The sequence below is a fragment of the Petaurus breviceps genome, unplaced genomic scaffold (genome assembly GCF_028583685.1).
Source record: "Petaurus breviceps papuanus isolate PSGF00001 unplaced genomic scaffold, PetGlider_PUasm1.0 90925, whole genome shotgun sequence".
In the NCBI taxonomy this organism is placed as follows: Eukaryota; Metazoa; Chordata; class Mammalia; order Diprotodontia; family Petauridae; genus Petaurus; species Petaurus breviceps.
This window is the reverse complement of record NW_027187380.1, coordinates 29,540,576-29,567,080: the sequence shown is the minus strand read 5'-3', so window position 1 is coordinate 29,567,080 and position 26,505 is coordinate 29,540,576. Positions and strand designations below refer to the sequence as shown.

The 26,505-nt window shown below is 38.3% G+C and overlaps 1 protein-coding gene across 1 annotated transcript in view; it reads left to right on the top strand.

Annotated features, from left to right (window-relative positions):
• The window catches only part of TEKT3 (tektin 3), a 60,735-nt gene that overhangs the window by 26,004 nt on the left and 8,226 nt on the right, over positions 1-26,505 (top strand). The window contains exons 3-5 of the mRNA XM_069076009.1: positions 19,069-19,139; positions 22,159-22,302; positions 23,918-24,140. Coding sequence (XP_068932110.1) covers positions 19,069-19,139; positions 22,159-22,302; positions 23,918-24,140 — 438 coding nt within the window. The remainder of the gene's footprint in view (positions 1-19,068; positions 19,140-22,158; positions 22,303-23,917; positions 24,141-26,505) is intronic.

Genomic DNA, 26,505 nt, shown 5'->3' with positions numbered 1-26,505 from the left:
TCACCTTTTAAGTATCATACCTTCCTGTTAAATTGGTCCTGTATCTATGTATACCTGTAAACATATATACACACGTTCACATGTGTATTCATATGCCCATATACCTTCATATATAGACATATATATATATTCCCTTCAACTATTTTCATACTGACAAAAGTTTTATCAGTTACAATTATTGTTTTTCCATGTAGGAATGTTAATAGTTCAACTTTGATAAGTTCCTTAGGATTTCTTTCCCTGTTTACCTTCTCATGCTTCTCTTGCTTCTTGTATCTGAATGTGAAATTTTCTATTCAACTCTGGTTTTTTTGTCAAGAATGCTTGAAAGTCCTCTATTCCCCTCAATAGCCATATTTTCCCCTGAAACATGATACTCAGTTTTGCTGGGTAGGTGACTCTTGGTTTTAATCCCAGCTCCTTTGACCTCTGGAGTATCATATTCCAAGCCCTTCAATCCCTCAGCGTAGAAGCTGCCAGATCCTGGCTTATCCTGATTGTGTTTCCACAATATTCAAATTGTTTCATCCTGGCTGCTTGTAATATTCTCCCCCTTATCTGGGAATTCTGGATCCTGGCTATAATATTCCTAGGAGTTTTCTTTTTGGAATCTTTTTCAGTAGGTGATTGGTGGATTCTTTCAACCTCTATTTTGCCCTCTGGTTCTAAAACATCAGGGCAGTCTTCTTTGAGAACTTCCTGGAGGATGATTTCTAGGTTCTTACTTTGATCATGGCTTTCAGGTAGTCCAATAATTTTTAAATTCTTTCTCCTGGATCTATTTTCCAGGTCAGTGGTTTTTCCCATGAGATATTTCACATTGCCTTCTATTCTTTCTTTTGTTTGGATCTGTTTAACAGCATCTTGATTTCTCATAAAGTCATTAGCTTCCATTTGTTCCAATCTAATTCTGAAGCAATGATTCTCCTCAGTGAGCTTTTGGCAAATTCAGCTTTTTAAGGCATTCTTCTCCTCATTGCCTTTTTGAGCCTCTTTTTCCATTTGAGTTAGTCTATTTTTTAAGGTAGTATTTTCCTCAGTCAGGCTGTCGACTATCATTTCATAATTTTCTTGCATTATTCTCATTTCTCTTCCCAATTTTTCCTCCACTTCCCTTATCTGCTTCTTAAGGTCCTCTATGGCCTATAACCAGCTCTTATTTTCCTTTGAAGCTTTTGGTTCAGGAGTTCTGACTTCACTGTCTTCCTCCTGTTCCATGCTTTGCTCCTTTTTGTCCCCAAAAAAGGAGTGTAATGTTGGAATCTTCTGTCTGCTTTGTTTCCTTTGCCTGGTCATGTCTCCCCTCAGTCACTTGACCCCTGGGCTTTTTGCCACAGTAGGACTCTGCCACCAGACAGGGGAGCTTTCATCCCAATAGTGGGGGTTTTCTCACCTGCTCGAGGTATTAGATGGGTGCCCTCTCTGAGGCCTCCACACACTCTGGCAAGCTGGACACACACCCTATGACCTCCACCCTAGACTGCAATCCAGATACAAGAAGGTTAAAGCAAGAGCAATTACCCCTCAGACTGGTGCTTGGTCCCCCAACACTCTGCAGGCCAGGAGCTGAAGCTGCCATGTGGTGCTGGCTGGCTGTGCCTGTGTCTCAGAGAAGCTGATGCACTCCCACTTACTGGGTCCCAAAGTCCAGACTGCACTGACCTCAGACTTTGTCCTTTGCATCTATGTGTTGATAATTCTGGAAACAGCCACAGCTGCTGCTGATCTGGAGTCCCTCTAGATGGTGGCTGGTCAGGCCTGTCCTGGGACTAAAGCCTCGTCATGGGGCTGGGCTTGGCTCCTAGAGTGCTGAGCTGGCCGATTCCTGCTGGCCTGCCAGGCTGTCCTCAGAGGGAGGTTAGGTTCTCTGTGTCATTTTGTGGGTTCTGCAGCTCCAAAGTTTGTTTAGATTCCCCTTTTTACATGGATTGGGGAAGGTGGAAGCCGGAGCAGTGGGGAGGTTCTGCTTCTACTCTGCCATCTTGACTACGCCCCCCCCCCCTCTGTTTGCTCATCTTTCCAGCCAATTACTTGACTTTTGAGCTCCTTGCCGTGGTACAACTCTGCTTCCATAGTGGAGAGTACTCTGTCCAAAATTTCTGGGGTTTTGCACAGCTATTATCAGAGCTTCTCCTAGGCACCTGCCTCAGAACTGTGAGGAGGACTGCCTCTCCACAGCCTCAATAAGCTCTGCCATCCAGCTCTCCTCCTCACCCCTGGACTTCCAACCAAGATTGCGACCCAGATCCAAGCAGGGCAAAACAAGAGAATCCTTCCTCAGTGCCAGAAAAGAGAGTCCTGCAATTTACCTATGGTCAGATACTTGGTCCCCAAACCATCTGTGGGCCTGGAGCTCTGGAAGCAGTGGCAATTGTAGCACCTGTAGATACTGCCACCTCTACCCCTGGGGCAGGGGCTGGACCACACTGTTCTCTCACCCAGGATCAACAGAGTTTCCCACTGACCTTTTACTTTCTTTTTGGTGTTTATGGGTTGAGAAGTCTGGAAACCACCACAGCTGCCAGTAATTTGGTCTACTGAGGTCTGCTCTGGCCTGGTCTGTGACACAAGTCTGTGTTGGTATGGCCCATATGGTACTGCACTCTGCTCCCAGCCTGGTGTGATTGACCCTTACTGTCAGTTTCCCAGGCTGTCCTCTTCTGTAAACATATTTCACTCTGTCATTCTGTGGGTTCTGTAGCTTTAAAATTTATTTAGAATCATTTTTATAGGTATTTGAGATAATTGGGGACAAGCTCAAGTAAGTTCCAGCTTTTACTCCACCATCTTGGCTTTTCCCCCTCTTTGGCTTCTATCCAATCTTTTTTTAGATGTTTTTCAAGTCATTATCATCTGTATTAGTGTAGCGGCAAGCACCCCAAGCATCCTCAGGGTTTGCTGCCAATACAGGTTCTGGGATCTGCTTTACTAAAGGAAAGCAACTCAAAATGGGTTAACAAGCTTACTTTAATCAGTCAGACCATATATCGTTTACCTTGTTCAGGGGAAAAAGGTCAGCACCCTGAACTTCAAAGTATACAGGCAGAATTATCAAGACAGAAACAGATCAAGTAGACAGCTTTGCAAACTGTCCAGCCATTACATCCATACCCAATCAACATCTGGGTTTCAACATCTGGGTTTTTCAAAGCCGGGGGGCCTCTGGACAACGGCTTCCCAGAATCCAGATCAAATCACAGAACACTTCTCAAAGTGAGCCCCCAAAACAAAGCCTCACATCAGGGCTTATATAGCCTTCTCCTGGCTCAGAGAATGTAACAACCTTATTGACCCACTGGCCAATCAAAAAGTATCTACTGAAAAACAAGCCTCCCACCCCAGGCTTCAGGTGCACTTTAGCCTAGGGGCAGGGAAGATCTTCCAAATTTTCATTCCCATTACAATTAGTGTCTTCAGTTTCCCTGTAACCAAAGTAGTTATTTATGTTCATGTTCTTTTTTCATTGTTTGCTAATTTTTCTAGCCTCCGTATTGACTTTGGACTTTAAGTTATATTAAGCTCTTCTTACCTCTGGTGGGGATGTCTGGCCTGAACTTCTCTCTTATATGTTTTTCTGCTGCTTTCACAGCAGTATCTGGGGGCCTATGAATTTGTTGGTGTCTATAAACTGGTGTGAGGCAGGAAGAGAACTATTCAGTACCCTACTGGTTTGCTCTCTGCAGATGTCTGACCAAGTTTGGGTTTGCATTGACTTTTCATAGACTGCTGTTGAACTCAGTCATACTTATCCCACTGGGAAATTCTATGGGTTCCAAGTGACTGAACTGCTGGCTCCCCTTGATCTCCTGCCTGGTTTATTCCACTGTAGGAATACATGCAGGGCTAAAGGTTAGGCTTAAGGCCTCACTCTTTTCTTGGGCTCAAAGTCACATAACTATGTTCCTGGAACTTGTTCTCTGCTCCTTACAGGTGGTCTCCTTATTTGCCAAGACTGTGACTACCCTTCTTTGTCCTGGTACTGTGACTTGGAACAGGAAATAGGTGACAAAAGTGTCAGATAGTACCTGTTCAAAGGTGTCCCTGGGATCTTTCTGCCCAGGTGTTCAGTCCTTTGGTGCTAGAGTGTTCCTCACTGCTTCTTTCACCTAATGTAGGGGTGCTGCTGCTCTAATGTGCTCTTGGCAAGTCGCTATCCCAGTGTTCAAAGATCTCTCTGTCTTTCTAAGCTATTTCTAAGCTATGTAACCCCTTCCTGCCCAGTCTTCTTATACTTTACTTCCTGCCACATCCTTTTTAATCCAGTGACACTAGCTTCTTGGCTGTTCCACAAACAAGACACTCCATCTCTTGGCTCTGGGCATTTTCTCTGTCTGTCCCCGATTCCTGGAATGTTCTGCCTCCTCCACTCTACCTTCTGACCTCTCTTGCTTCCTTTAAGTCCCACCTAAAACCTCTTCTTTTACTAGCTTTTCCCTACCCCCTCTTAAATTTAGTGCTTTACTTCTGTTAATTATTTCCAATTTATCCTATATTTAGTCTTGGGTTGTGCGTGTACATTTGCATGCTGTCTTCCTCTTCAGACTGTAAGCTCCCGAAGGGGAAGAACCATCTTTTGTATATCCAGTGCTTAGCACAGTGCCTGGCACATAGCAGGCACTTAATAAATATTGATTTGATTGGTTGATTTCAGACATGAGGAAATTTGTTTTGTCATAATGCATAGCCACATATTGAGTGATTTGTTTAGATTTGTTTTAGTTTTGTCAGTTGAGAGGTAGGATGCAGTAGTGGGAGGAATGGATAAATTTTTTTTCAAACTTGTTACTTGAAAAATAAAAATAAAAAGCTATTAAAATGGGGGGAGGGGGATGGTGCATATCCTTTGACCCATACTACCAGTTGATTTGAAAAGAGCAAAATGCATGAAAATATAACAGCATGTTTTGTTGTAGCAAAGGATTAGAAATTAAGTGCATCCCCATAAACTAGGGAATGGGTAAACAGAAATCTTTTCATTGCTAAGAGCAAAGCCAAATGTGGCAACCAGTTTTAGTAGTTTCATAGCCCAGCAGCCTTAGTCCTAAAACAATAGTTGTAGCACCAGTACCTTGGGATAAAATAGTAGAAAGCCCCAGCATTTTCAGTGTTCCAGGCCTCTCCTTGACTAGCCACACTGTGGCTCATTTTTCCTTAACGGAGTTTCTGAGTTTCGGTCTAGGATGATAATTATGACATACACACTTCTACTTCTCCATCTCACTCTCCGCCCCCCTCCCTTCTTCCCGCCTCCTGTGGGGATTCAAAATCTGCTTTCTACAATCTCACCTCAGATTCCACTGAAGAATAAAATTTGCCCCCCCCCAACTTTTTAAGGACAAAATCTCTTCCTTCTGTGCCAGAAAAATAGAAGTACATTGGCTACTCAGAATTTGGTGACCACCAGGTTATTTTTTATATAGCAATGGGAATAAATTTATTAGAAATTAAAGAACAGTAAACAACAGGAATAAATTGTTTGGAATGCCAGTCATTTGGCCCTGTAGCCAGTAGAGAAAAGATTAGACTTCTTCTCCTTAATTCCTTGTGGGATGAGGGAGGCAGGCAGGGAGTGAACCATTTGTGCAGTTATAGAGCCTTCCCTAAAGGGACAGAGGAAAGAGGGGAAGGAAATTATTGAGGTCTTGGTGTGTGCTTGGCTCAGAAATTTCTCTCTTAACCTCATCAGCCCTACCACACCAGTTCCAGGCAATCTCTTTGGATCAGTACCTCAAATGAGATCACCATCACCTGTGACAACAACCTGTCCTCTAACAAGAGTCTCGGAATCAAGAACAGAATACCTGGGAAGAGACGTATCAGTCTGCCTTCCTAAACCCCACCCCAGTCTGCCTTGCTGCTCTGTGTGGTTTTATCAAAATGGATTCTTTGCATTCTTATTCCCACAGTTCTCAATACCAAGTTGAAAATGTCACATTTGCTCTGTATTCTGGGTAAAAGTCTACTCCGTTGCCATAGATACATTTGGCACCAGTGAATCTCATTGGCAACCTTCCCAGAAAGAAGGCTACATTAGCAAAGCATTTGATAAAATATCTCATACTATTCTTGGCAAGAAGATGGTGAAATGTAGAATTGATGATCATACAATTAAATGGATTAAGAACTGAATGTGTTGTCAGACTTAGAGAAGAGCTAATGGTTCAATGACAACATGGCAGGCAGGAAGTCTCCAATGAAATGATCCAGGGATATGTGCTTAGTTCTATGCTATTTGAAATTTTTATCAATCGCTCGTTTATAAAGAAATAAATGTCATGATCATCAGATTTGCAGAAGTTACCAAACTAGGAAGAGTAATTAAAACCCAGGATCTAAAAAGATCTTGCCATACTAGAGCAAGGTTTCTGTTTAAAAATATTTTGATAATTCTATTTTAATATAGTTCCTTTGTAATTCTATGTGTTTTATTCTGAGATGGGGTCTAGAGGCTTTATGAATTGCCAGAGGAGTCTCCCTGACACTTAAAAGGATAAGAACCCCTGGTGTAAAGTATTGAGATGAATCTGATAAGAGGAAATTCAACAGAGGTAAATGTAAACACTTATACTTGCATTAAAAAAAATAAGCTTCATAAATAATGAGGAAGGCATTGTTTGACTGCAGTTTGAAAGAGATCTGGGCATTTTAATGAATGGCAAGCTCAATGTGAGTTATTAGTATTATGTGGCAGGCAAAAAAAAACTTATGAAATTTGGACCTGCATTAAGAGAGTCATAGTTTCAAAAAATAAGGGGGTGACCATTCCTCATTGGATGTTTTGAGAATATTGTGTTCAATTCTGACTACAGTTTTAAGAAGGATATTGGTAAGCTAGAGATGTTCAGGAGAAGACAACCAGGATGATGAAACACCTCAAGATCATGTTCTGTGATGATTGGTTGAAGAAATTATTTAGGTTGGAGAAGTTAGGGGAAATAGCATGTGGAAAAGGAAGTAGACTTTGAGCCAGAAATAACTCAATTTTAATCTTGCCTCTGATGCTTACATTGTTGTTTGACCTTGAGGGCAAGTTCTTTTACCCACCATAGCTTCATTTCTTATCTATAAGATGAAGAAAATAACAGCACCTACCACACAGGATTGTTACAAGGATCAAATGAGATGTTATATAAAAATGTTTTGTAAACCTTAAAGTGCTATTTAAATGTCAGCCATGAGAGTAAAAAAGAACTTGATAAATATCTTCAAAGGCTGTCATATGTAAAAATAATTAGGTTTATTTTGTTAGGCCCCAGTGGGCAGAACTGGCAGCAATTGGAAGTTGCAAACAGGGCAAACCTAGGTCTTATGTCAGGAAAAACTTTTGAACAATTAGAGACATCCAGAAACAGAATGTTCAGCTTTGAGAGGTTCCTCTTTCTTGGAGGTCTTCATACAGAGGTTTGATAACCACTTGCTTGAAGTAATAATAGAGATTCTTTTGGATATAGGTTGAATTAATAGCTACTTAGGTCTCTTCCACCTCTCAAATTCTGTGCTTCTGGAGATGAAGATGGTGATGAACCAGAAAAGGGAATGGAGAAGAAATGATCAGAGAGGGTGGAGTGAAAGATCACAACTGCCAAACCTCCTCAAAAGTTCTTCTACCACAGAAAATGTACCAAACTAAATTCTGAATGGCAAAGTCAAGAAAAAGTCACAGCATGTCCAGGGCAGCTTAGGAAGACAGAAAGAGAGGTCTGTGGACACTGGTGTGGAGGCTGGCCAAAAGCACAACACAGCAGAAGTAGCACCTTTCTGTGGCAGGCTGCACTGGGTTGTGATAAAAGTAGTGGCAGGAAACAGCTCAGCACCCAGAGATAGTAAGAGGACTGACAATATAGGCAGAAAGAACTCCCAGGATGCTCTCATTCTAGCACTGGGAACAGGAATGGGTGCCATTTGGCAGCTCAGTCACCATTCTGGGTCACAGTTCCGGGGTAGAGAAAGCAAATACCAGTCACAAGGGAACAGGACTCCTCTATAAGGACCAGAGAGCAGACCAGGAGGGCAGTGAATGGACTTCCTAGATCACACCTCATTGTAAGGGTATAACACTTAACTGCCCCCATAGCTGTCTGTGAAAGCAGCAGACAGAATCTGAGGATACTCATACCCCCATTCACAAAGGTGAGAAGAACCCAACTCTAGAATAAAACCCAAAGCCACGAAGCAGACTGGAAAAGTGAGTAAACAACAACAACAACAACAAAGAACCTGGCCTTCTAAAGCTTCTATGATGACAGGGGAACTCACGACACAAACTCAGAAGAAGAAAATTACTTTGAAAATATCTATAAGCAAAGCCCCAAGATTGATTGTACACAAGTACAACAAGAATTTCTGCAAGAGCTAAAGAAGATAAAAATAGGGGTGGCCAGGTAGCACAGTGAGTAAGAGCACCAGCTCCAGTGTTGGGATGACCTGGAGATTGAATCCCGGGCTCAGATACTTAGCACCCACCCAGAAACACCTGGACATGTAACCTTGAGCAAGTTACTTAACCCCGATTGCTTAAAAAAAAAAATTAAGATAAAAATAGCCAAAGAATGATTTTTAAACTCACATGAGAGTGGTAGAGGACAAGATAAGAAAAGAAATGAGAGCTGTGAAAGAAAATTATGAACAGAGAACTAACAGCTTGGTAAAACACAAAAAATGCAGAAGAAAATAATTCCTTACAATTCAGAATTGGCCAAATGATAAGAGGGACACAAATTCTCACTGAAGGAAATACTTCCCTGAAAATTAGAATTAAGCAAGTGGAAGCTAATGACTCCATGAGATATCAAGAAACTATAAAACAAGTAAAAAAAAGAATGAAAAAATACAAGAAAATGTAAAATATATCATAGGGAAAATACTGACCTGGAAAAATAGCAAGAACAGATAATTTAATAATTATTGGGTTGCCCAAAAAAACATGAACAAAAAAGAGCTTTGACAGCATATTTCGAGAAATCTTAAAGGAAAACTGCCCAGATGTCTTGGAACCCAAAGGCAAAATAGAAAGTGAAATAATCCAATGGTCATCTCCTGAAAGAAATCACAGAAGGGAAACTCCCAGAAATATTATAGCCAAAATCCAGAACTCTCAGGTGAAGGAGAAAATACTAAAGTTTGCTAGAAGGAATTCAAATACCATGGAACCACAGTCAGGATGACACAAGATTTAGCAGCTACCATATAAAGGAATGGAAAGCTTGGAATATGATGTTCTGGAAGGCAAAGGAGCTAGGATTACAAACAAGAATCATCCAGCAAAACCAAATGTAATCCTATAAAAGTAAAAAAAAAGAAAAGAAAAATGATATTCAGTCAAATAGAGGACTTGTAACTACTTCTGATGAAAAGTCCAAATTTGACAAATATAAGATTCAAGAGAAGCACAAAAAGGTAAATATGAGTCAGAAATCATAAAAAGGAAACATGGTTGAACTGTTTACATTCTTATATGGGAAGATGATATATCTAATCTCTCTAAACTTTATCAGTAGGGCTATTAGAGGGAGTCTACTTAGACAGAGGGCATAAATTAAACAAGAAGTTAAGGAGATGAATAGAATTTTATGAAAGTTACATGTAATAGACCACTAGAAAATACTGAATGAGAATTGAAAGAAGTATACCTATTCTCAGCTGTACATGACACCTTCACAAAAAAGATCATGTATTAGGGCATAAAAATCATAGAATCACAGTTATAGAAAAGTAGACATATTAAATATGTTCTTTATGGTCCATAATGCAACAAAAATTACATTCAGTTTAGAGTTTTTGAAGCATAAATATTAGTTCAACACTAGATAATCTAATCCTAAAGAATAAGTAAGTAAAAGAACAAATCATATAAAAATGATAATTTCATGAAAGATAATGGCAACAACGAGACAACATAATGAAATTTGGAGATGCAACCCAAACAGTACTTTGTGGAAAATGTTTATCTCTAAACATTTATCTCAATAAAAAAGAGAAAGAGAAGATCAATGAATTTGGCATGTAACTAATAACACTAGAAAAACAAATTAAAACACCTCAATTACAAAAGTAGGAATTCTAGAATCAAAAGAGATTTATAAAATTTGTAAAAATCATTGACATGAAACTCAGAGCTCTTAAAAACATAACATAAACCACTGACTAGTTTTAAAAAGAAAGAAAAAAGTCAAATTACATCATCAAACATGAAAAGGATGGATGCACAATCAATGAAAATAAAATAAAAGCAGTTATTAGGAGCCATTTTGCCAAACCATGTGCCAATAAAACCAAAAATCTAAATGAAATTAATAAATACTTATAAAAATAAAAATTGTCCAGATTAGGAAAAGAAATAGTATTCTAGAGAAAGAAATTGAATATACCATAAAAAGACTCTCTAAGGAAAAAATTCCAGAAGTATATGGATTTACAAGCAAATCTAACTAATATTTAAAGAACAATTAATTCAAATACTATGTAAACTTTTTTTAAAATAGGTAAAGAATGAGTCCTACCAAATTCCTCCTATGACACAAATACAGTTTTGATGCCTAAATCAGGAAGAACTAAAATAGAAAAAGAAAATTTTAGACCAATTTCCCTAATAAATGTAAATGCAAAAAAATAAAAAAAATACTAGTGATAAAATATGTAGGGGGTGGCACCAAGATGGCAGAGTAAAAGCAGGAACTTGCTTGAGCTCCGGATCCAACCACCTCCAGTACCTGTAAAAAATGGCTCTAAACAAATTTTAGTGCTACAAAACCCACAAAGTGATGGAGAGAAACAAATTTCCCACTGAAGGCAGCCTGGAAAGCCAAGAGGAAGGGTCTCTCACACTGGGTATGGAGTGAAGCGCATTCCCACGTAGGCTGCACTGGCCCAGACCAGTAACACAGATCAACCAAAGCAGACTTCAGGAGAGAGAATCACTGGCAGCTGGGGTGGTTTCCAGACTTCTCAACCCATATACACCAAAGAGAAAGTAAAAGACAAGTGTTGGGGAGCTCTGTTGGACCTGGGTGAGAGAAGAACATGATCCAGCCCCTACTCCTCTGGGGCAGTGGAGGTGGCTGCCTTCTGAGCTCCAGGAACACAGATGGTGGGGGGACCAAGCAGTTATCCAGAGAGTAATTGCAGGACTCTCTTTGCTGGTATGCAGGCAGGGTTCTCTTACTTTGAACTGCTAGGATCCCAGTAGCAGTCTTCAGTGGTGGTCCTTGAGTGAGGAGTGCTTGCATGGCAGAGCTTGTTGAGACTGTTGCAAGGGAATCCTCCTCACAGTTCTGAGGCAGGTGCTTAGAAGAAGCTCTGACAAGAGCTGCTCAAAACTCAAAAGTCAAGTAATTGACTGGCAAGATAAGCAAACATAGGAAGAGAAATCAAACTATAGAATAGTTTTGTTTGTTTGTTTGTTTTTTGGTGACAAAGACAATTAAAACAGAACCAGAAGACAACAAAGTCAAAACTGCATCAACAGCCTCCAAGAAAAATATGAACTGCTAACAAGCCATGGAGGAGGTCAAAGAAGGATTTTGAAAATCAAGTAAGAAAAATTGGAAAGAGAAATGAGAATGATGCAAGAAAATCATGAAAAATCAGTCAATAGCTTTCTAAAAGAGATTCAAAAAATACTGAAGAAAATAACACCTTAAAACACTTTTTTTAAAGAAGAAAATGGAACTTGCCCCTCTACGGGAAGCTGTGTGCCAAAGAACCAGTGTCATAATCCTCCCTCCTTTTCCTCCCCCTCCCACTGAGCCGATGTTGCATTGTTGTGTATCCCAGCTGCTCTGTGTGGGTTTTTGTGAATCTGTGTGTGAAGTCCCTACCTCATTGTAGTATATGCAGGCAAGACTGCATTCTCCTGCAGATGTGTGGAGTAAGCTGTGATGTAGTTTTTTTAACTACCTGAGGAACAGTTTGTTACTTTTCCAGTTGACACATATGACATTCCTCTGCTGTCTGTTTTAACAATGAATGAGAGATACTAATACCCCAATCTCTTGCCCACTGTTGTGTGGCTTTGACTCCTAAATGTCTGGCCATTTGATGGACCCATTTTGCTAGTATCAGATCATCAGTTGGTGTCACAGTAGGGACAATATGTTGAGTAGTAGTCTTTTCTAGTCAATCAGCATGTGGGTTGTACTCATGTTCTGGCATGGTGAAGGCTATGTGAGCATCTACATGAAAAACTGACAAATAAGTAACCAAAGACATGTCCCACATATCTTCCCATAATTCTTTGCCCCAGACAGTATCATGAATTTCCCAATTTTGATTTTTCCACACTGGAATCTATGAAAGCTAACCCATTAGCTAATGCCCAAGAGTCAGTAAATATATGACACTGTCCTCCTGTTCTGTTTTAATGGCCTTAAGTTCAGCATATTGACTGCTTCCACCTATTCCAGTACTTTCCAAAGTCTGCCTAGTATATGGGTTATAGTCTATTGCTTTCCAATATCTTTTATGGCTCAAATATTTTGCTGTCCCATCAGTAAACCATGCATGTTTCTTCTTTTCTTCAGTTAATCCATCATATCCATCATTCCATTTTACCAAAGACTTTACCAACTGTTGTTTTGGTTCAGGGGATGTATCATTTCCATTTATATCAATGTTTTCAATAGATTCATGTAGAGCAGAAACTCTTCTTTTGCCTATTTTAGCTCTATTTTGAATATATCATTTCCATTTAATTATGCTGGCCTCCTTGGCATGTCCAATTCTGTGAAAAGTTTGGGTACTCATTGCCCAGTTCACAATTGGAATTCCAGGCCTTAATATCATTTCATGACATTTCATGTCAGTTGTTCAGTCTCTACCAAAGCCCAATATGCAGCTAACAACTGCTTTTCAAAAGGTGTATATTGAATTCCAGATGAAGGAAGTTTCCTATACCAAAATCCCAAAGGTATATTTTGTCTTTGTTGTTTCTGCCATAAACTCCAGTTTGCATAATCATCCTGCACAGTAACTTTTAATTCCACCAAGCCATTTTGCATAGGCCATAAATCTAGGTCCAGCTGTATAGCAACTTTGGCTTCTTCAAAAGCTTTACTCTCCTCAAGTCCCCAGTCAAATTCATATTTCTTCCTTGTAACTTTATGTAAGGGTTTCAAAATCTGTCCCAGATGCAAAAGGTGATGTTGTCAATATCCAAATAATCCTATAAACTTTTAGGCCTCTTTCTTACTGGTAAGGATAGGAAAATCCTGAATCTTTTGTTGGGCTTGCAGAAGAATCTCTCAGTCCCTTATTCCATTGTATACCCCAAAATTTTATGGTTTGAACTGGCCCTTGAATTTTTGGTGGGTTAACTTTTCACCCTTTGCTTTTCATATGCTCAATTAAAAGCATCAAACTCTTCTCCACTTTTTACATTTTTTCCCTGTATCATCATATCATCTATGTATTGGGTAAGCTGTACACCTTGTAGCTTTAATTCATCCAAATGTTCAGTCACAATCAAATAGTGGGACTATGCAGATATCCCTGTGGCAAGTGTGTGAAAGTATATTGTCTGCCCTTCTCTATTGGGATGGTAAATTGGCTAAATCAGTAACTGTGTATCAAGTCTCATCATGTTTCTGGATTCTTTCTATAAAGGTGATGGTGTCTGGAACAGCAGCATACAAGGAGGAGTCACCTTATTCAGTTGTCTATAGTCTACTGTCATTCTCCACGTCCCATTTGATTTTTGCACTGGCCAGACAAGATTATCCCACTGTGTGGTTGTAGGGTCTAACACTTCTGCTTCAACATGTTCCTTTATAATGTTGGTAATTTCTTCTTTGCCACCTGGTATACGATAGTCCTTTAAAGTAATTACTTCAGAAGGTTCAGGTAAAGTGATTGGGTCTATTTTTATTTTTTCCACTACAACTGTATTAATTTCTATCTTTCTTACTGCAAATTGGTATGTTTATTCAAGGAAATTCAGTCATAACATCTCAATATATCTAGTCCAATGATGTATTCAGGAATGGGTACAATAACCACAGTGTATTCTTTCTTAGGTAATTGTCCAATTTTCATTGTTTGACTTGTCTGGCTGATATTTCAGCCCCTCCCAAGTCCTGTGATGGTAATGAGTGTCATGCTTGAACTTACTGGGGTTCCCATAAGAGACATCTTTGCCCCAGTACTGATCAATTCCCTGGTTACAATATTTGAACCATTTTCCTAATATCTAGTCAGAGGTCTGTAAACTCGTCTGTGTATTCTTTAATCTGAGCTGGGGCTTGGCCAATTTCCCATTCTCCCTGAAGGTGTGATGAACCCAGATACAATGGCTCAGGAGCATCTGTAGGGGCAGCCCTTACTTTTTTATTCTGTCTGACATTAAGCCCCTTATCTCAGTACATTTTATATAGTTCATTATTTGGAATACCATCAATTTTTCCAAAATCAACCCCTGCTCTCAATAGAGCGGTGAACAATTCTTTTCTTGTCAATCTATTCTGACTTTGAATTCACTGGTCATTTACTTTTCTCTCTTGAGGCATTTTATCTTTTCTCCATTCTCCTACAGTCACTTAGCTGTGAAATCTTATGCAGCACTTCTGAAAAAGGGTGCCCTATTTCACCAATTAGTAGAGTCAGAAGTAAGTGCATATAAGCAGGAAGAGCCATCACCATGATATTTCTATGTGGAACTGCTAAGGGGATATCATGATACATATCTCCATCTCCAACTATGATAGCAAGTTTCATTACTTCTTTCAACTTTCTCATGTAATCTCTAAGGGGATTCTCCCAAACTTAGGGTGAATCTGATTAATATATCAGTAATCTCCTGCTGAGTGAAATCCTCAATTATCTTCCTGAACTGTCTTTGGCCTGCCTGATACTTTCTTCTCAGTATGGGGCAAGCTTCTGCTCTTGTAAAAACTTCATCATGAAACATTGTATCACTCTGTAACATTTTATCACTTGCTTCCAGTGCACTTTCCTGGGAGTCCTTATCAGAGCAACTAGGCTCAGCCTCTACTAAAACTGTCTGAACTTTCCTACTATTACTTTTTTGCCTCTTCTTCTGTGCCAAATTCATAACAGCCCTCCAGTTCTCTCTTTCAAAGGAGAGCTCGAATGTGATGGCTACAACATAGCCAACTCTTATAACAACAGCTTGTCTCTGTTTTTACACATAATATTACCTGTTAGTAAAACCCAGCCCCATCTGCACATTGCCTGCAACTCTCCCAAGTTTTATTGGTATTCTTTGCAAGCATGTTTCTAAATCTCTAGGTTCTCCTTGTTGTAACCTCTGTTCCCAGTTTTCACAGAGCCCTGTACTTTTAGACCACTCCCTTGATAGAGAGGTATAAGGTAAGTCCTCCCATCCTGGGATAGCCTTTTCTTCTTCTAAATCCCTTCTGCCTCCAGATAGAGGTCTGATACCTTGTGATCCCATCCTCACCACCACATGTAGCACCAATGCAGTATTCACAATGCCCACAATGACTATATATACCTGCATGGTGCTAGATCACAAAATATAACAGACTCTCCATACAGAAGACAGAATTGAAACATTTATTCTGACACCAGAAAACCAAATCCCAAAACCAGTAAGCCAGTTGCATCATAGTAGCAAAGAAGTTAATAAGCCATAACAGCACAGAGGGCCACAGCATCCTTTAACCTTCCCACAAACCAATATTTTTACTCACATGCTTGACTGACTCCATGGGTTGCATGCTCTCCTCCTCCCAGTCTAGCTAGCTCTGACTCCCAGCTTCCTCTGGGCTCTGCTCCACCATTCAGCAAACTCCTCCCACAACAGACTCCGTGTGACTGCATTCAGCCTATTGGGGGAGGGGGGGCAGAGTATATTTTCAAAACAAGGAAGGTCTTCAAATTCCATTATTCTTATTAAGGAGCATGTAAGATCTTCAAATTACCATTACCATTACACTGGGATAATTGTTTGTTTTCCCAGTTGTGGTAGCTGTGATTCTATGGAGTCATGGAGCAGAAGTGTAGAACTGCCTATGTCAACTTTGGTGAGGTGTTTTTTTGTTTTGTTTTTTACAAACAAAACCAATTCAGCTAAAATCAGATGGGAAAGTTAACTTAGGGAAAAAATCTTTAGAGCAAAATTTCACTGATAAGGATCTCAGTGCCAAGGTATATAAGGAACTGATATCAATTTATAAAAAGAAAATAAATTACCCAGTTGATTAATTGTTGAATACAAGAATAGGCAGTTCTCAAAGGAAGAAATCCAACTTTTAAAGAGCTGTATGCTCTGAACCACTAATAACTAAAGAAATTCAAATTAAAGGAGCTCTGAGGTTCTACTTCACACCCATTAAATTGTCAAAGTTGACAAAAAAGGAAAAATGACTAATGTTGGAGAGACTGTGTGAAACCAGACACACTTCTTCCAGTCAGGGGGAAAATTTTATTGTTGCACCAATAGAAGCAGGCAGAGTTCCTAGTGAACCTGCAACTTAATGGGGCTGAGACTGACTAACTCATGTACAAAAGGAACAATGAAAGGATCTGAATGGAATTAAGGAATGATGAGTAGTCTGGGGTAGGCCAAGTGCAACAGTGAAAGGAATATCAAGTAGGCTAATTAGATGATCTAGGCAGGATTAAGGATGATCAGTAAATCCAAGTAGTCTGGAGTGAGCCAAGTATGACTGTGAAAAGAACGTCAAGTAAGCTAATTAGGTGATCAAATAGTCTGGGGTGGGCCAGTGATCTGGGCTGCTAGAATGTATGGGAAAATTCTGGAACTGGGTTGCTTTGAAAGACATAGTCATTTCCTTGTAGGAGTCCAAATCCCATCACCCCATCAGGCAGGGTACTAGATTTAGAAGTCCTGAGTTTAAGTCCCAACTCTGCAACTTATTAACCATGTGACTTTATTTAACTTCTCTGTGAGCCTCAATTTCTTCATCTATAAAATTGGGATAATAATGTTTTCATTACCTACCTCACAAGGTTGTTATAAGGAAGACAGTTTGCAAATTAGCTTCCAAGTCAAGAAGACCTAAGTTAAAGGCCTACTTCTGACATACACACACTGACTGTGTTACTCTTACTTAACTTTGCAACTCTCTAAGACAGAGGTTCTTAACCTTTTTTTGTGGGTCATTAATCTTTTTGGCAGAACTATAAAGTCTAGATATCCTATCATTTATACAGTAATCTTTTTAAATACATAAAATAAAACACATAAGATTAACAAAAAAGAACCAATTATATTGAAATGTAGTAATTAAAATATTTTTAAAACATGGTTAATACTGTCTGCTCTCAGAATCTCAGAATCTAAGTTGCAGAACAGTTGTTAATCTGCATTAGTAAAGGGAGTTTCCTAATTGGGAGTTCCCTATACTAATGAAATTACAGGTCCATCCCACTTACCCAAATATAAATATTAGCTATTATCTTCCTTTTTTTCTTTCTTACTCTTAACAAATGCAAGTATTTAACAGCAGTCTTGATAGTGATCTTGTCCTAGCTACAGAACATATAGATCCTTGTTATATTCCCACATTTCAATACCACACCACTCTCCTCTACCCATAAGATATCCTTGGATCTTTCTTCTGTCAAGGGGATATATATATATATATATATATTACTACTGCCCTATAGACATACAAATGGTTTCCAAAATGACATAACAACAGAAAAAACAATAATAATAACAGCTGCTAGCAATTCCGTAGCACTTTAAGGTTTGCAAATGTGTCATTTTATCCTTGGACAATAATTATGGGAAGTCAGTGCCCTAATGTGCATTTTACTGGCAAGGAAACTGAAATAGACCTGTTAACTGATTTGCCCTAGGACACACATTGTCTAACACTGGATTTGAATTCAAGTTTTCCTAATTCCAAGTTCAGTGCTCTATCCATTGTGCAACCTAAGTAATTTTTAAGGAGGTCAACATATCACTAATTTAGAGTGCCAGTTCTTTCATGGTAACTGAGCTTCTTTATATGCAAATAACTAATACAGAGAAAAAATTAGAAGCATATATATAAATATATATTTATATTTAATAATTATTTTCTTCACTCCAAGACCCTCATTGAAGTCTTATTTCTGTAAGATAGTCAGGAGTTCTCAGTATGTGCCATATGCATACACTACAATCCAAATAAAAACCAGACTAACATAAACAAAAATTATGCTGTAGGATACACAAATCCCATCAGAATTGGACAATCATAAACTGAGTCACAAGAAAGACTATGATTATAAATTACAACTGTCCTTGCAAGGGTGAGGGCTAGAAGGAAGGAATCAACACATTTACTTCAGCATCGGATAGGGAGGAAGTAGAACTTTCCTGAAGTTTAGCCCTTATGTATTGAAATATAATAATGGTGTGTGCTATATGTTAAATATTGTGGTACCCATCACACCAACATCCTTAAAAGTTCCTAATCACTGCTCTCAGGCTATGGAAATGATAGAGAAAATTTTCCTTCTCATAACTCAAAAATGGTTGAATGAATTTAAACTTCACTTTCATGTTATTTTCTCAACCTGTTTCTTGTCTATCCACCAACCCCACCAACCAAAATTCAGATCCATGTCTTTTTTCTAAAAACACCAGGTTTTATTTTTTCTTTTTTGGGCTTAAGGGGACAATTCCAGGAAAATATAGGTGAAAGAAAAGAAGAGATTATGAATTAAATTTTAGCTATACTTAACATAACATGGCTAAACATAACTATACTAAGCTATACTTAGTAGAATTATCATTTTCATCTTCTACCTATTTGGAATAATAGGCATAATAATGTTCCCTGCTCCTACTTAGTTCCAGCCCTAATAGCAGGATTCAGAAAAGGGGACAGCAGTGGATTATATAACTTGTACCATGGTTTCTTTGAAGACCAAAGGGACTATTTCAGAAGAGTGTGAACAAATTGAAGGAGGAGGTTATAAACTAAATTTTTGACATGATAACTACTTGTATTTAACTAGCTGCTGAAATCAAATGAATTTCTTCTTTTTTATCACTGATGTTTAAGTAAATAATTTTCAATAATATCTAAATTGATAATAGAAAGCATTAATGACATTTTTCTTTCAATTGAGTAGGAAGTTGATATTATTAAATGTTGTCAAGAAAGAATGAGGCAACATCTGGACAAGGCTATTGCTCAACTTGCGTAAGAAAGAATTTTATCTTTGCTTTTATTGGTGGGTTTTAAAATTTGTAATCTATATATTTTCTTATAACTTTCTATCCTGCTTTCTTTTAGACTTTAATACAAAAATATAATAAAATCCTACAAGAAGCTAAAATATCCACTATAGTTGTAAAAAGCTTGTTGCTTTCAAACAAATTAGAATCAACTTTCTTTTTTTTTTTTTACGCAATCAGGGTTAAGTAACTTGCTCAAGGTTACATGGCCAGTTATTTCTGGGTGTGGTGCTGAGTATCTGAGCCCGGATTCAATCCAGGTCATCCCCACTCTGGAGCCGGTGCTCTTACTTGCTGAGCCACCTGGCCACCCCTAAGCAATTGGGGTTAAGTAACTTGCTCAAGTTTACACAGCCAGGTGTTTCTGGGTGGGTGCTAAGTGTCTGAGCCCGGGATTCAATCTCCAGGTCATCCTGACACTGGAACCGGTGCTCTTACTTGCTGTGCTACCTGGCCACCCCCAGAATCAACTTTCATAAGAGGGGATACTGTCAGGGATGCCATTCAAGGGATTTATGCACTGTGCAGAAGGTTACAGAAGATCTCTAAGGATTTGTTAATATGGATTCCATAACATCAAACTGAGTTGTGTATGTTATTGGTAAAAATCAGAGATGTTTTAGAACAAAGAAAAAGAATTTAAGCAATCTTATTCCTTGATAACAAGTATTAGCATATAAAGTTTAAGTGAAGCCTAAGGAGGCTTCCTTTAAGTGTAAAGTCCAAATGCATTTTCATTTCTTTTTTGGATATAGAGGAAATTAATGCTGAATAACTCATGAAAGTAGAAATATAAATAGAAACCAAATTAACAAATTTATGCTTTTGCCTTTCCTGATGTGCACATTAGAGTTTTTTAGTCTTTAATTCTGTGTTTTGTATGTTTGTGTCTATATCCATATCTATATAGATAAAATATCTATACAGATAAAAATATAAATCTTTATAGATAAAATATAAACTGTACCACTGTCTTAAAACTCTAAGAAGCTGTAAATGAAAGACTTTCTCAGTCACTCTCTAAGACAAAAACTGACTTCTCCCAGACTTGGATATCACTGGATCTCACAATTGCAAGGGATCTCAGAAGTCATCTTTTTAAACAAACCAAGAAGCCTATTTCAGAGTAGTCATCCAATCTTTGATCAAAGACTATTGGTGAGAGGAGAACCTACTTCCTGCTTTGTACTGAAGCAGATTATTCCAATTTTGGATTTATCTGTTAGGAAGCTCTTTCTTTTATGGCATTTTTATATCTGCTTCTTTACAATTGCCACCTGTTGTTTCAAGTTCTGCCCTATCAAATGAATAAAACTAATCCCTTTTCCACAAGACAAACTTGATTTGAACACATCTCTTTTAAATTTTCTCTTTTCCAGATTAGACTTACCCAGGTGTTTCAACTGATCCTGATATGACATGGTCTTTAGGCCATTTTCCACCTTCTTGATTGCTCTTTTCTGAATATTCTCCAATTTATTAGTATACTTCCTAAAAGGGAACTGATTAGAAGCAGAGCATAAGAGGACTGTCATGTCCCTTAATCCTAAATATTATGCCTCTCTTAATGCAGCCTAAGGTTTCATAAATTTTTGTTATTGTCGTTCATATATAACACCATTGATTTATTATGAGTTTGTATTACACTAAAGTCTTCAGAGCATTTTTTGGTTGAACTACTATTCATCCCACTATCTTGTACTTGCAAAATTAATAATTTTTAATTCAAGTGTAAAACAACAGTATTTCAGTTCTTCCAAGGTGGTATGATCTAAGGAGATGTGTTTACTACATTTCTGGCCTGTGAATGACCACAAGCACTCTTTTCTGCCCTGGAACTGTGAGGAGGCTCACCTTACCATTGTAGCTGCAAGTTCTGCTATGCTAGTGCTCCTTTTCACCCTAAGACTATCACCCAGAACTACAACCTAGATCCAAGTATGGGCAAAGCAACAGAGTCCTGCCTCAGTACATGCAGAAAGAGCCCTGTAATCTCCTTCTGACTAGTTGTTCACCCCTTGCAATCTGTGGACTGAAAGCTCTGGAAGCAGCCACTGTCCCTGAAGCTGCTGGTGACTGAAACAGCAAGGCCTGCTTCTGGTTTGCTTGAGCCCACTCTGTGCTGGCATGGCCTGTGCTGGACTGTACTCTTTCTCACCCTGATGCAAGAGACCTTTCCTGCCAAACTTCCAAGTTGTCTTGGGCTAGAAATTTGTTTCCCTCCATCTTTTTGTGGGGTGTTCTTCTCTAGAATTTGTTTAAAGTCATTTTTTAAAAGTATTTGGAGGGGGAGACCTTCAGGAAGAACTCAGGTGAGTCCCTGTCCCTGCCTTTACTCCACCATCTTTGCAATGTTAATTATTACCAATAATTATCTTGAAAATCAGAAGAATCAAAAAATCCACAGCTAGAAAGGGCCTTAGAGATCATATAGTCCCACCTCCTACCTAATATAGAAATTTCTTCTACAACATTTCTTCTCTTTAACTGATTCTAGCTCACAGTAGAAATGTTGAACTTTTCCTATTGGTCTTGCCTTCTAACTTTGGCCAATTCCTGGACTCAGGGGAATGAGGTATTAGAAATAAAAAGTGAACTATACTCAAGTATGAGAGGAAGAAAAGGGACAAGTAGTAAGAAAAGAAGAACAAAACAAGTAAAGAGAAGGAACAGAATGCATAATATTCTGGTTTTAATTACTGTGTCTTCTGGAACATGGCAAATTGTGGGAAGGTGCTTCTCTACTTCAACAAGTTGCCAAAGTAGGTGGAGGAGGTAGGATTGGTAGGAGATAAATAGATTCTGTATATGTAAATAAATGTTTACAAAAATAGTTCCAAATAGGACTACTGTTCTGCTAAAAGGCAAATTGCATTCAAGCAGTGAGATCCTGTGACAGCAAATTTCATTGTAATGTTTTTATAATCACATTTAATTGTATTAATTTTAACATAAATCCAAAAGTTTTCCTCCTTTTTCTTCAGAGCTGACAGAGCCTCTCAACATGAGCTTGAGAAGGATCTAAGTGATAAACAGACAGCCTTTCGGATTGATGATAAGTGTCACCACCTGCGAAACACCTCAGATGGTATAAGTTACTATAGAGGTGTGGAACGTGTCGATGCTACGTAAGTCAAATATATTTTTGAAGTGTCTATGCTTGATTGTTAAACAAGGATTTTGTGTGGCTACTGCTTTAGTAGTCTTCAGGAATATTAATTATCACAGTCAAATGATTTATAGAACAATCTACATTTCCAGTAAAATGGTCAAATTATGCTCTCTCATATATGCCATTTCCATAAACCTGATTTTTAGAAAGATTTAATGTCACCTGACCTTAATGTAAACCCATAACTATAAGAATGGTGGTCTAGTAGTATGATGATTCTATTACCCAGACCATTGGAGAATAATCAATTATTTTGTGGCAACTAGAAGGCATAGTGGATAGAGCAGTGACCCGGAGTCAGGAAGACCTGAGTTCAAATGCAACCTCAAATACTTACTAGTTATGTGACCACAGGCAAGTCACTTAACCTTTCTCAACCCATTTTCTCATCTGTAAAAATAGGGATAATAATAGCACCTCCCAGGATTGCTGTGAGGATAAAATGAAATCATAATATGTATAGTGCTTTATAAATGATATAGTATCATGTAAATTCTTGCTATTATTATTGCTACTAATAAATACTCTTTATGTATAATTTGGGGTCTGCCCTTTTCTCTGACCCCACACTTCCCACTCCAGCCAGGTTAAACCCCTTACCCTCTTCCTTAGAACTAGTTTACCTCTTTCTGTACTTGCCATCTCTGGTTTGATTGAGCCTTGATGTTGACACCTTTTCCAATCTGAGGCTTCTAATTGCCTCATTTTAAGCTCTTTTTTTCATTGTTTGCCTGATTTTTTACTTGTTCTTTTGCCTTGATCTCTAGCACCTACATGCCCCTTCTCTCCTAAGTACTTGCTGATCACCACCATGCTATCTTACTGAAAATTTTATCTTTTTACTATTCTTTAGCTCAAGACTGCTTGCTTGATTTATAAGCCACTGCCTAATCTTGACCTAATTTTTACCAATACCTGATGTTTGTTTCACAAAGCAACCTCAGAGACCATTTATTTCAAATCTTATTTTACAGATGAGAAAATTGAGACCCAGAGAGATTAAGTGACCTGTCCAAGGAGTCACAAAGATAGTAAGCATCAGAGATAGGGTTTCAACCCAGATCCTCTCATTACAGAGCAAATAATGTTTCCTAGAATCTTTGACTTCATTTTCAAATACCTCATATGTGTATTTCTAACTACTCAACTTGTTCTTGAACTTAACCAATTCTGACCTCATATACTTATGTGTCCCATGGCCTGTGACAGCTTTTTGGTTCCCCCCCCCCAATATTCTTTGCCTTAGCCCTTCAGTACATGTGTGTTTCCTGGATTATAATGATTTACTTTGTTTCTGTTCTCTAGTTTTATCTTTACTGTGAGCTTTCAGGAACTCCCCAGTGTCCACTCCTGGGTTTGTCCCTCACCCTTCACTTCCAGTCTCACTTCTGCTATCCTAGCTCTGGATAGATTTAAACTAAATTATTTAAGATCAGTTATATTATGATATAATTGATAACAAAAATATTAAGAGCAATTAAAACCTAAATCTGAATTCCTTATTAATACACCATATTAGGCCTATAGCCTATCTGGACTATTTCACCATTGAATTTGTTTCATTTTCATAGGATCTCAGTGCCAGAATCATGGGCCAAGTTTACTGATGACAACATTCTGCGTTCTCAGAGTGAAAGGGCAGCTTCTGCCAAAATGAGAAATGATATTGAAAACCTATTGATTGTGACTGCAAATGAGATGTGGAATCAGTTCAATGCAGTCAATGTTGCTTTCACCACTCGTATTTCTGAGACAGGAGATGCCAAAAATAAGATTCAGATGCATTTAGCAAAGGTAAACCAGTTCTTTTTAGTATTTCATTATTCATTTGGCCACAACATGAAACAACAAAGCCAAGATCCTGGGTTTTATCATCATATGGCTCAATTATCTTCACTCTATCCAGACTGTAGCCTAACCAAAGCCAACCCTCGTAGAAACACATGCTGTTTTTCACAAAGAGGTTTATGAAAAAGTACAAATCCAGGATGAAAAAAAAAACTTCCACTAATTATATGAGCAAGAGAGATAAAAAATTACACTGTCTTTAGTTAAGTAGATCAAAATACCTCAAAAATTTAAGTATTATAATCATTTATTATAACTAGGAAGTATATAAAGGAAATACTTTTGCACCTGCCTTCTATATACAGCAGGCCTTACAGAATATAGCAGCAGCATCTACCAGACCTGAAACAGTCTTAATCTTCTGCTTCCAAGAACAGAACTTCAATAGAACTCTTTCCCAACTGGTGATACTCTATCTGGATTTATTTCTGAGTAGTTAACATATTCTGTCATTATTCTTTCCCAATCCTATTGATTCTGTCTCAGTTGCCAATGTACAAATGGTGTTCCCCATCCATCATGCCTCTTCCTTTATACCATCACCCTCTACCTTATGCACCTTCTGTTGTGGTTCCTGGAACACTTGCTCCATAATTAACACACTTCCTTTGCTCTTAAACCTTTTCCATTTTCTCTCCTTCCATCTTCTAGAACTCACTGAGGCCTGGATTCTTCCTAAATAAGCTACATCCCTGGCTACTCTTTCTATTATGGATTGTACTTTCACTCATAGATCTCTGCCTCACTGGTGGTAGAGGACTAGCAAGGAGGATTCACAATACTCCTCGCCACTTTCATACTCTCTTTCTACTACCATTATTTAGCAACACTCCCTCTTTTGAAATTCGTGCTATATAAATTTATCATCCAACCCAGGCCCTGGGGACCATTGTTGATTGACCTCCACAATATTACCTTTCCTAACTCAGTCCTTGTTTCTACCCCAACTCCTGCCCTCATACTAAAAGGGATTCAACATACATATTGATGAGCCCTCAAATGCCCTAATTTCCTAGTTCCTCATTCTGCTCAGTTCCCATGATTTTATCTACCACTTCAACTCAACTACTAAGAGATAATCATACCCTATATGTTTATGAATGTCCAGATTCCCATATCTGATCAGAATCTTTTATCATTTCATTTTTCCTTATATCTTATGATCTCTAGCCCTGTTCTTCAGCCTCATTGTGACTTCTATTCCTTCAAGCCCTCTGTTTTTTCTTTTAAAAAGTTTTATGATGGGGTGGCTAGGTGGTGCAGTGAATAGAGCAATGGCCCTGGGGTCAGGAGGACCTGAGTTCAAATCTGGCCTCACTTATCTTGACACACTTACTAGCCATGTGACTTTGGGCAAGTCACTTAACCCCAATTGGCCTCCAAAAAGCAAAAAAAAAAGTTTTATGAAATTTATATTTTTTCACATAAATCTATTTTCTTTCCCAACTCCCATCCCCCATTGAAAAAAAATATAAACCTTTGTAAACAAATATTTATAGTCAAGCAAAACAAATTTCCACATTGGGAATATAAATATGACATTGGCCATGGTGTGTGTGTGTGTGTGTGTGTACACATACACATATATATATATACACACATATACATATATATGTATACAGTCAGCATGCTGGATCTATCAACTCTCTGTCAAGAGACAGATAGCAATTTGTAATCATCTCTCCTCCATGATTGGTTATTGCGTTGATCACATTTCTTAAGTCTTTCAAAGTTATTTGTCTTTACAATGTTGTTTCTATCATATAAATTTTTCTCTTGCTTCTGCTTATTTCACTTATTATTATTACCTGTATTATTATTTCTGCTTATTTTCATCATACAAATTTTCCCAGATCCCTTTAAAATTATTTCCATCATTTCTTACAGCACAATAGTATTCCATTACATTCATATATGTGCCATTTGTTTAGCCAATTGATGGGCACCCTCTTAGTTTCCAGTTCTTTGCCATTGCGAAAAAGATTTGCTATAGACATTTTTATAACATATGGGTCATTTTCCTCTTTCTTTAGTGGTATTGCTGGATCAAAGGGTATGTAGTTATTCAGAAACTTTTTGCTTTTCAGAATGGCGACCAATTGACAGCTCCATTAACAGTAAACTAAAGTGCCTATTTTCCCACCACCCTTTTTTCTTTGTCAAACCATTACTCTTGCTCTGCTTATACTCTCTTTTCCCTATCTCAAACTCTTGGTGAACCAGTTCAGTTCTAAACTCTGATCTATTCTTGAATCCCTTGCCCCTTTATTATATCACCAATCACACCTGACCAAATCCCAACCCTGGCATA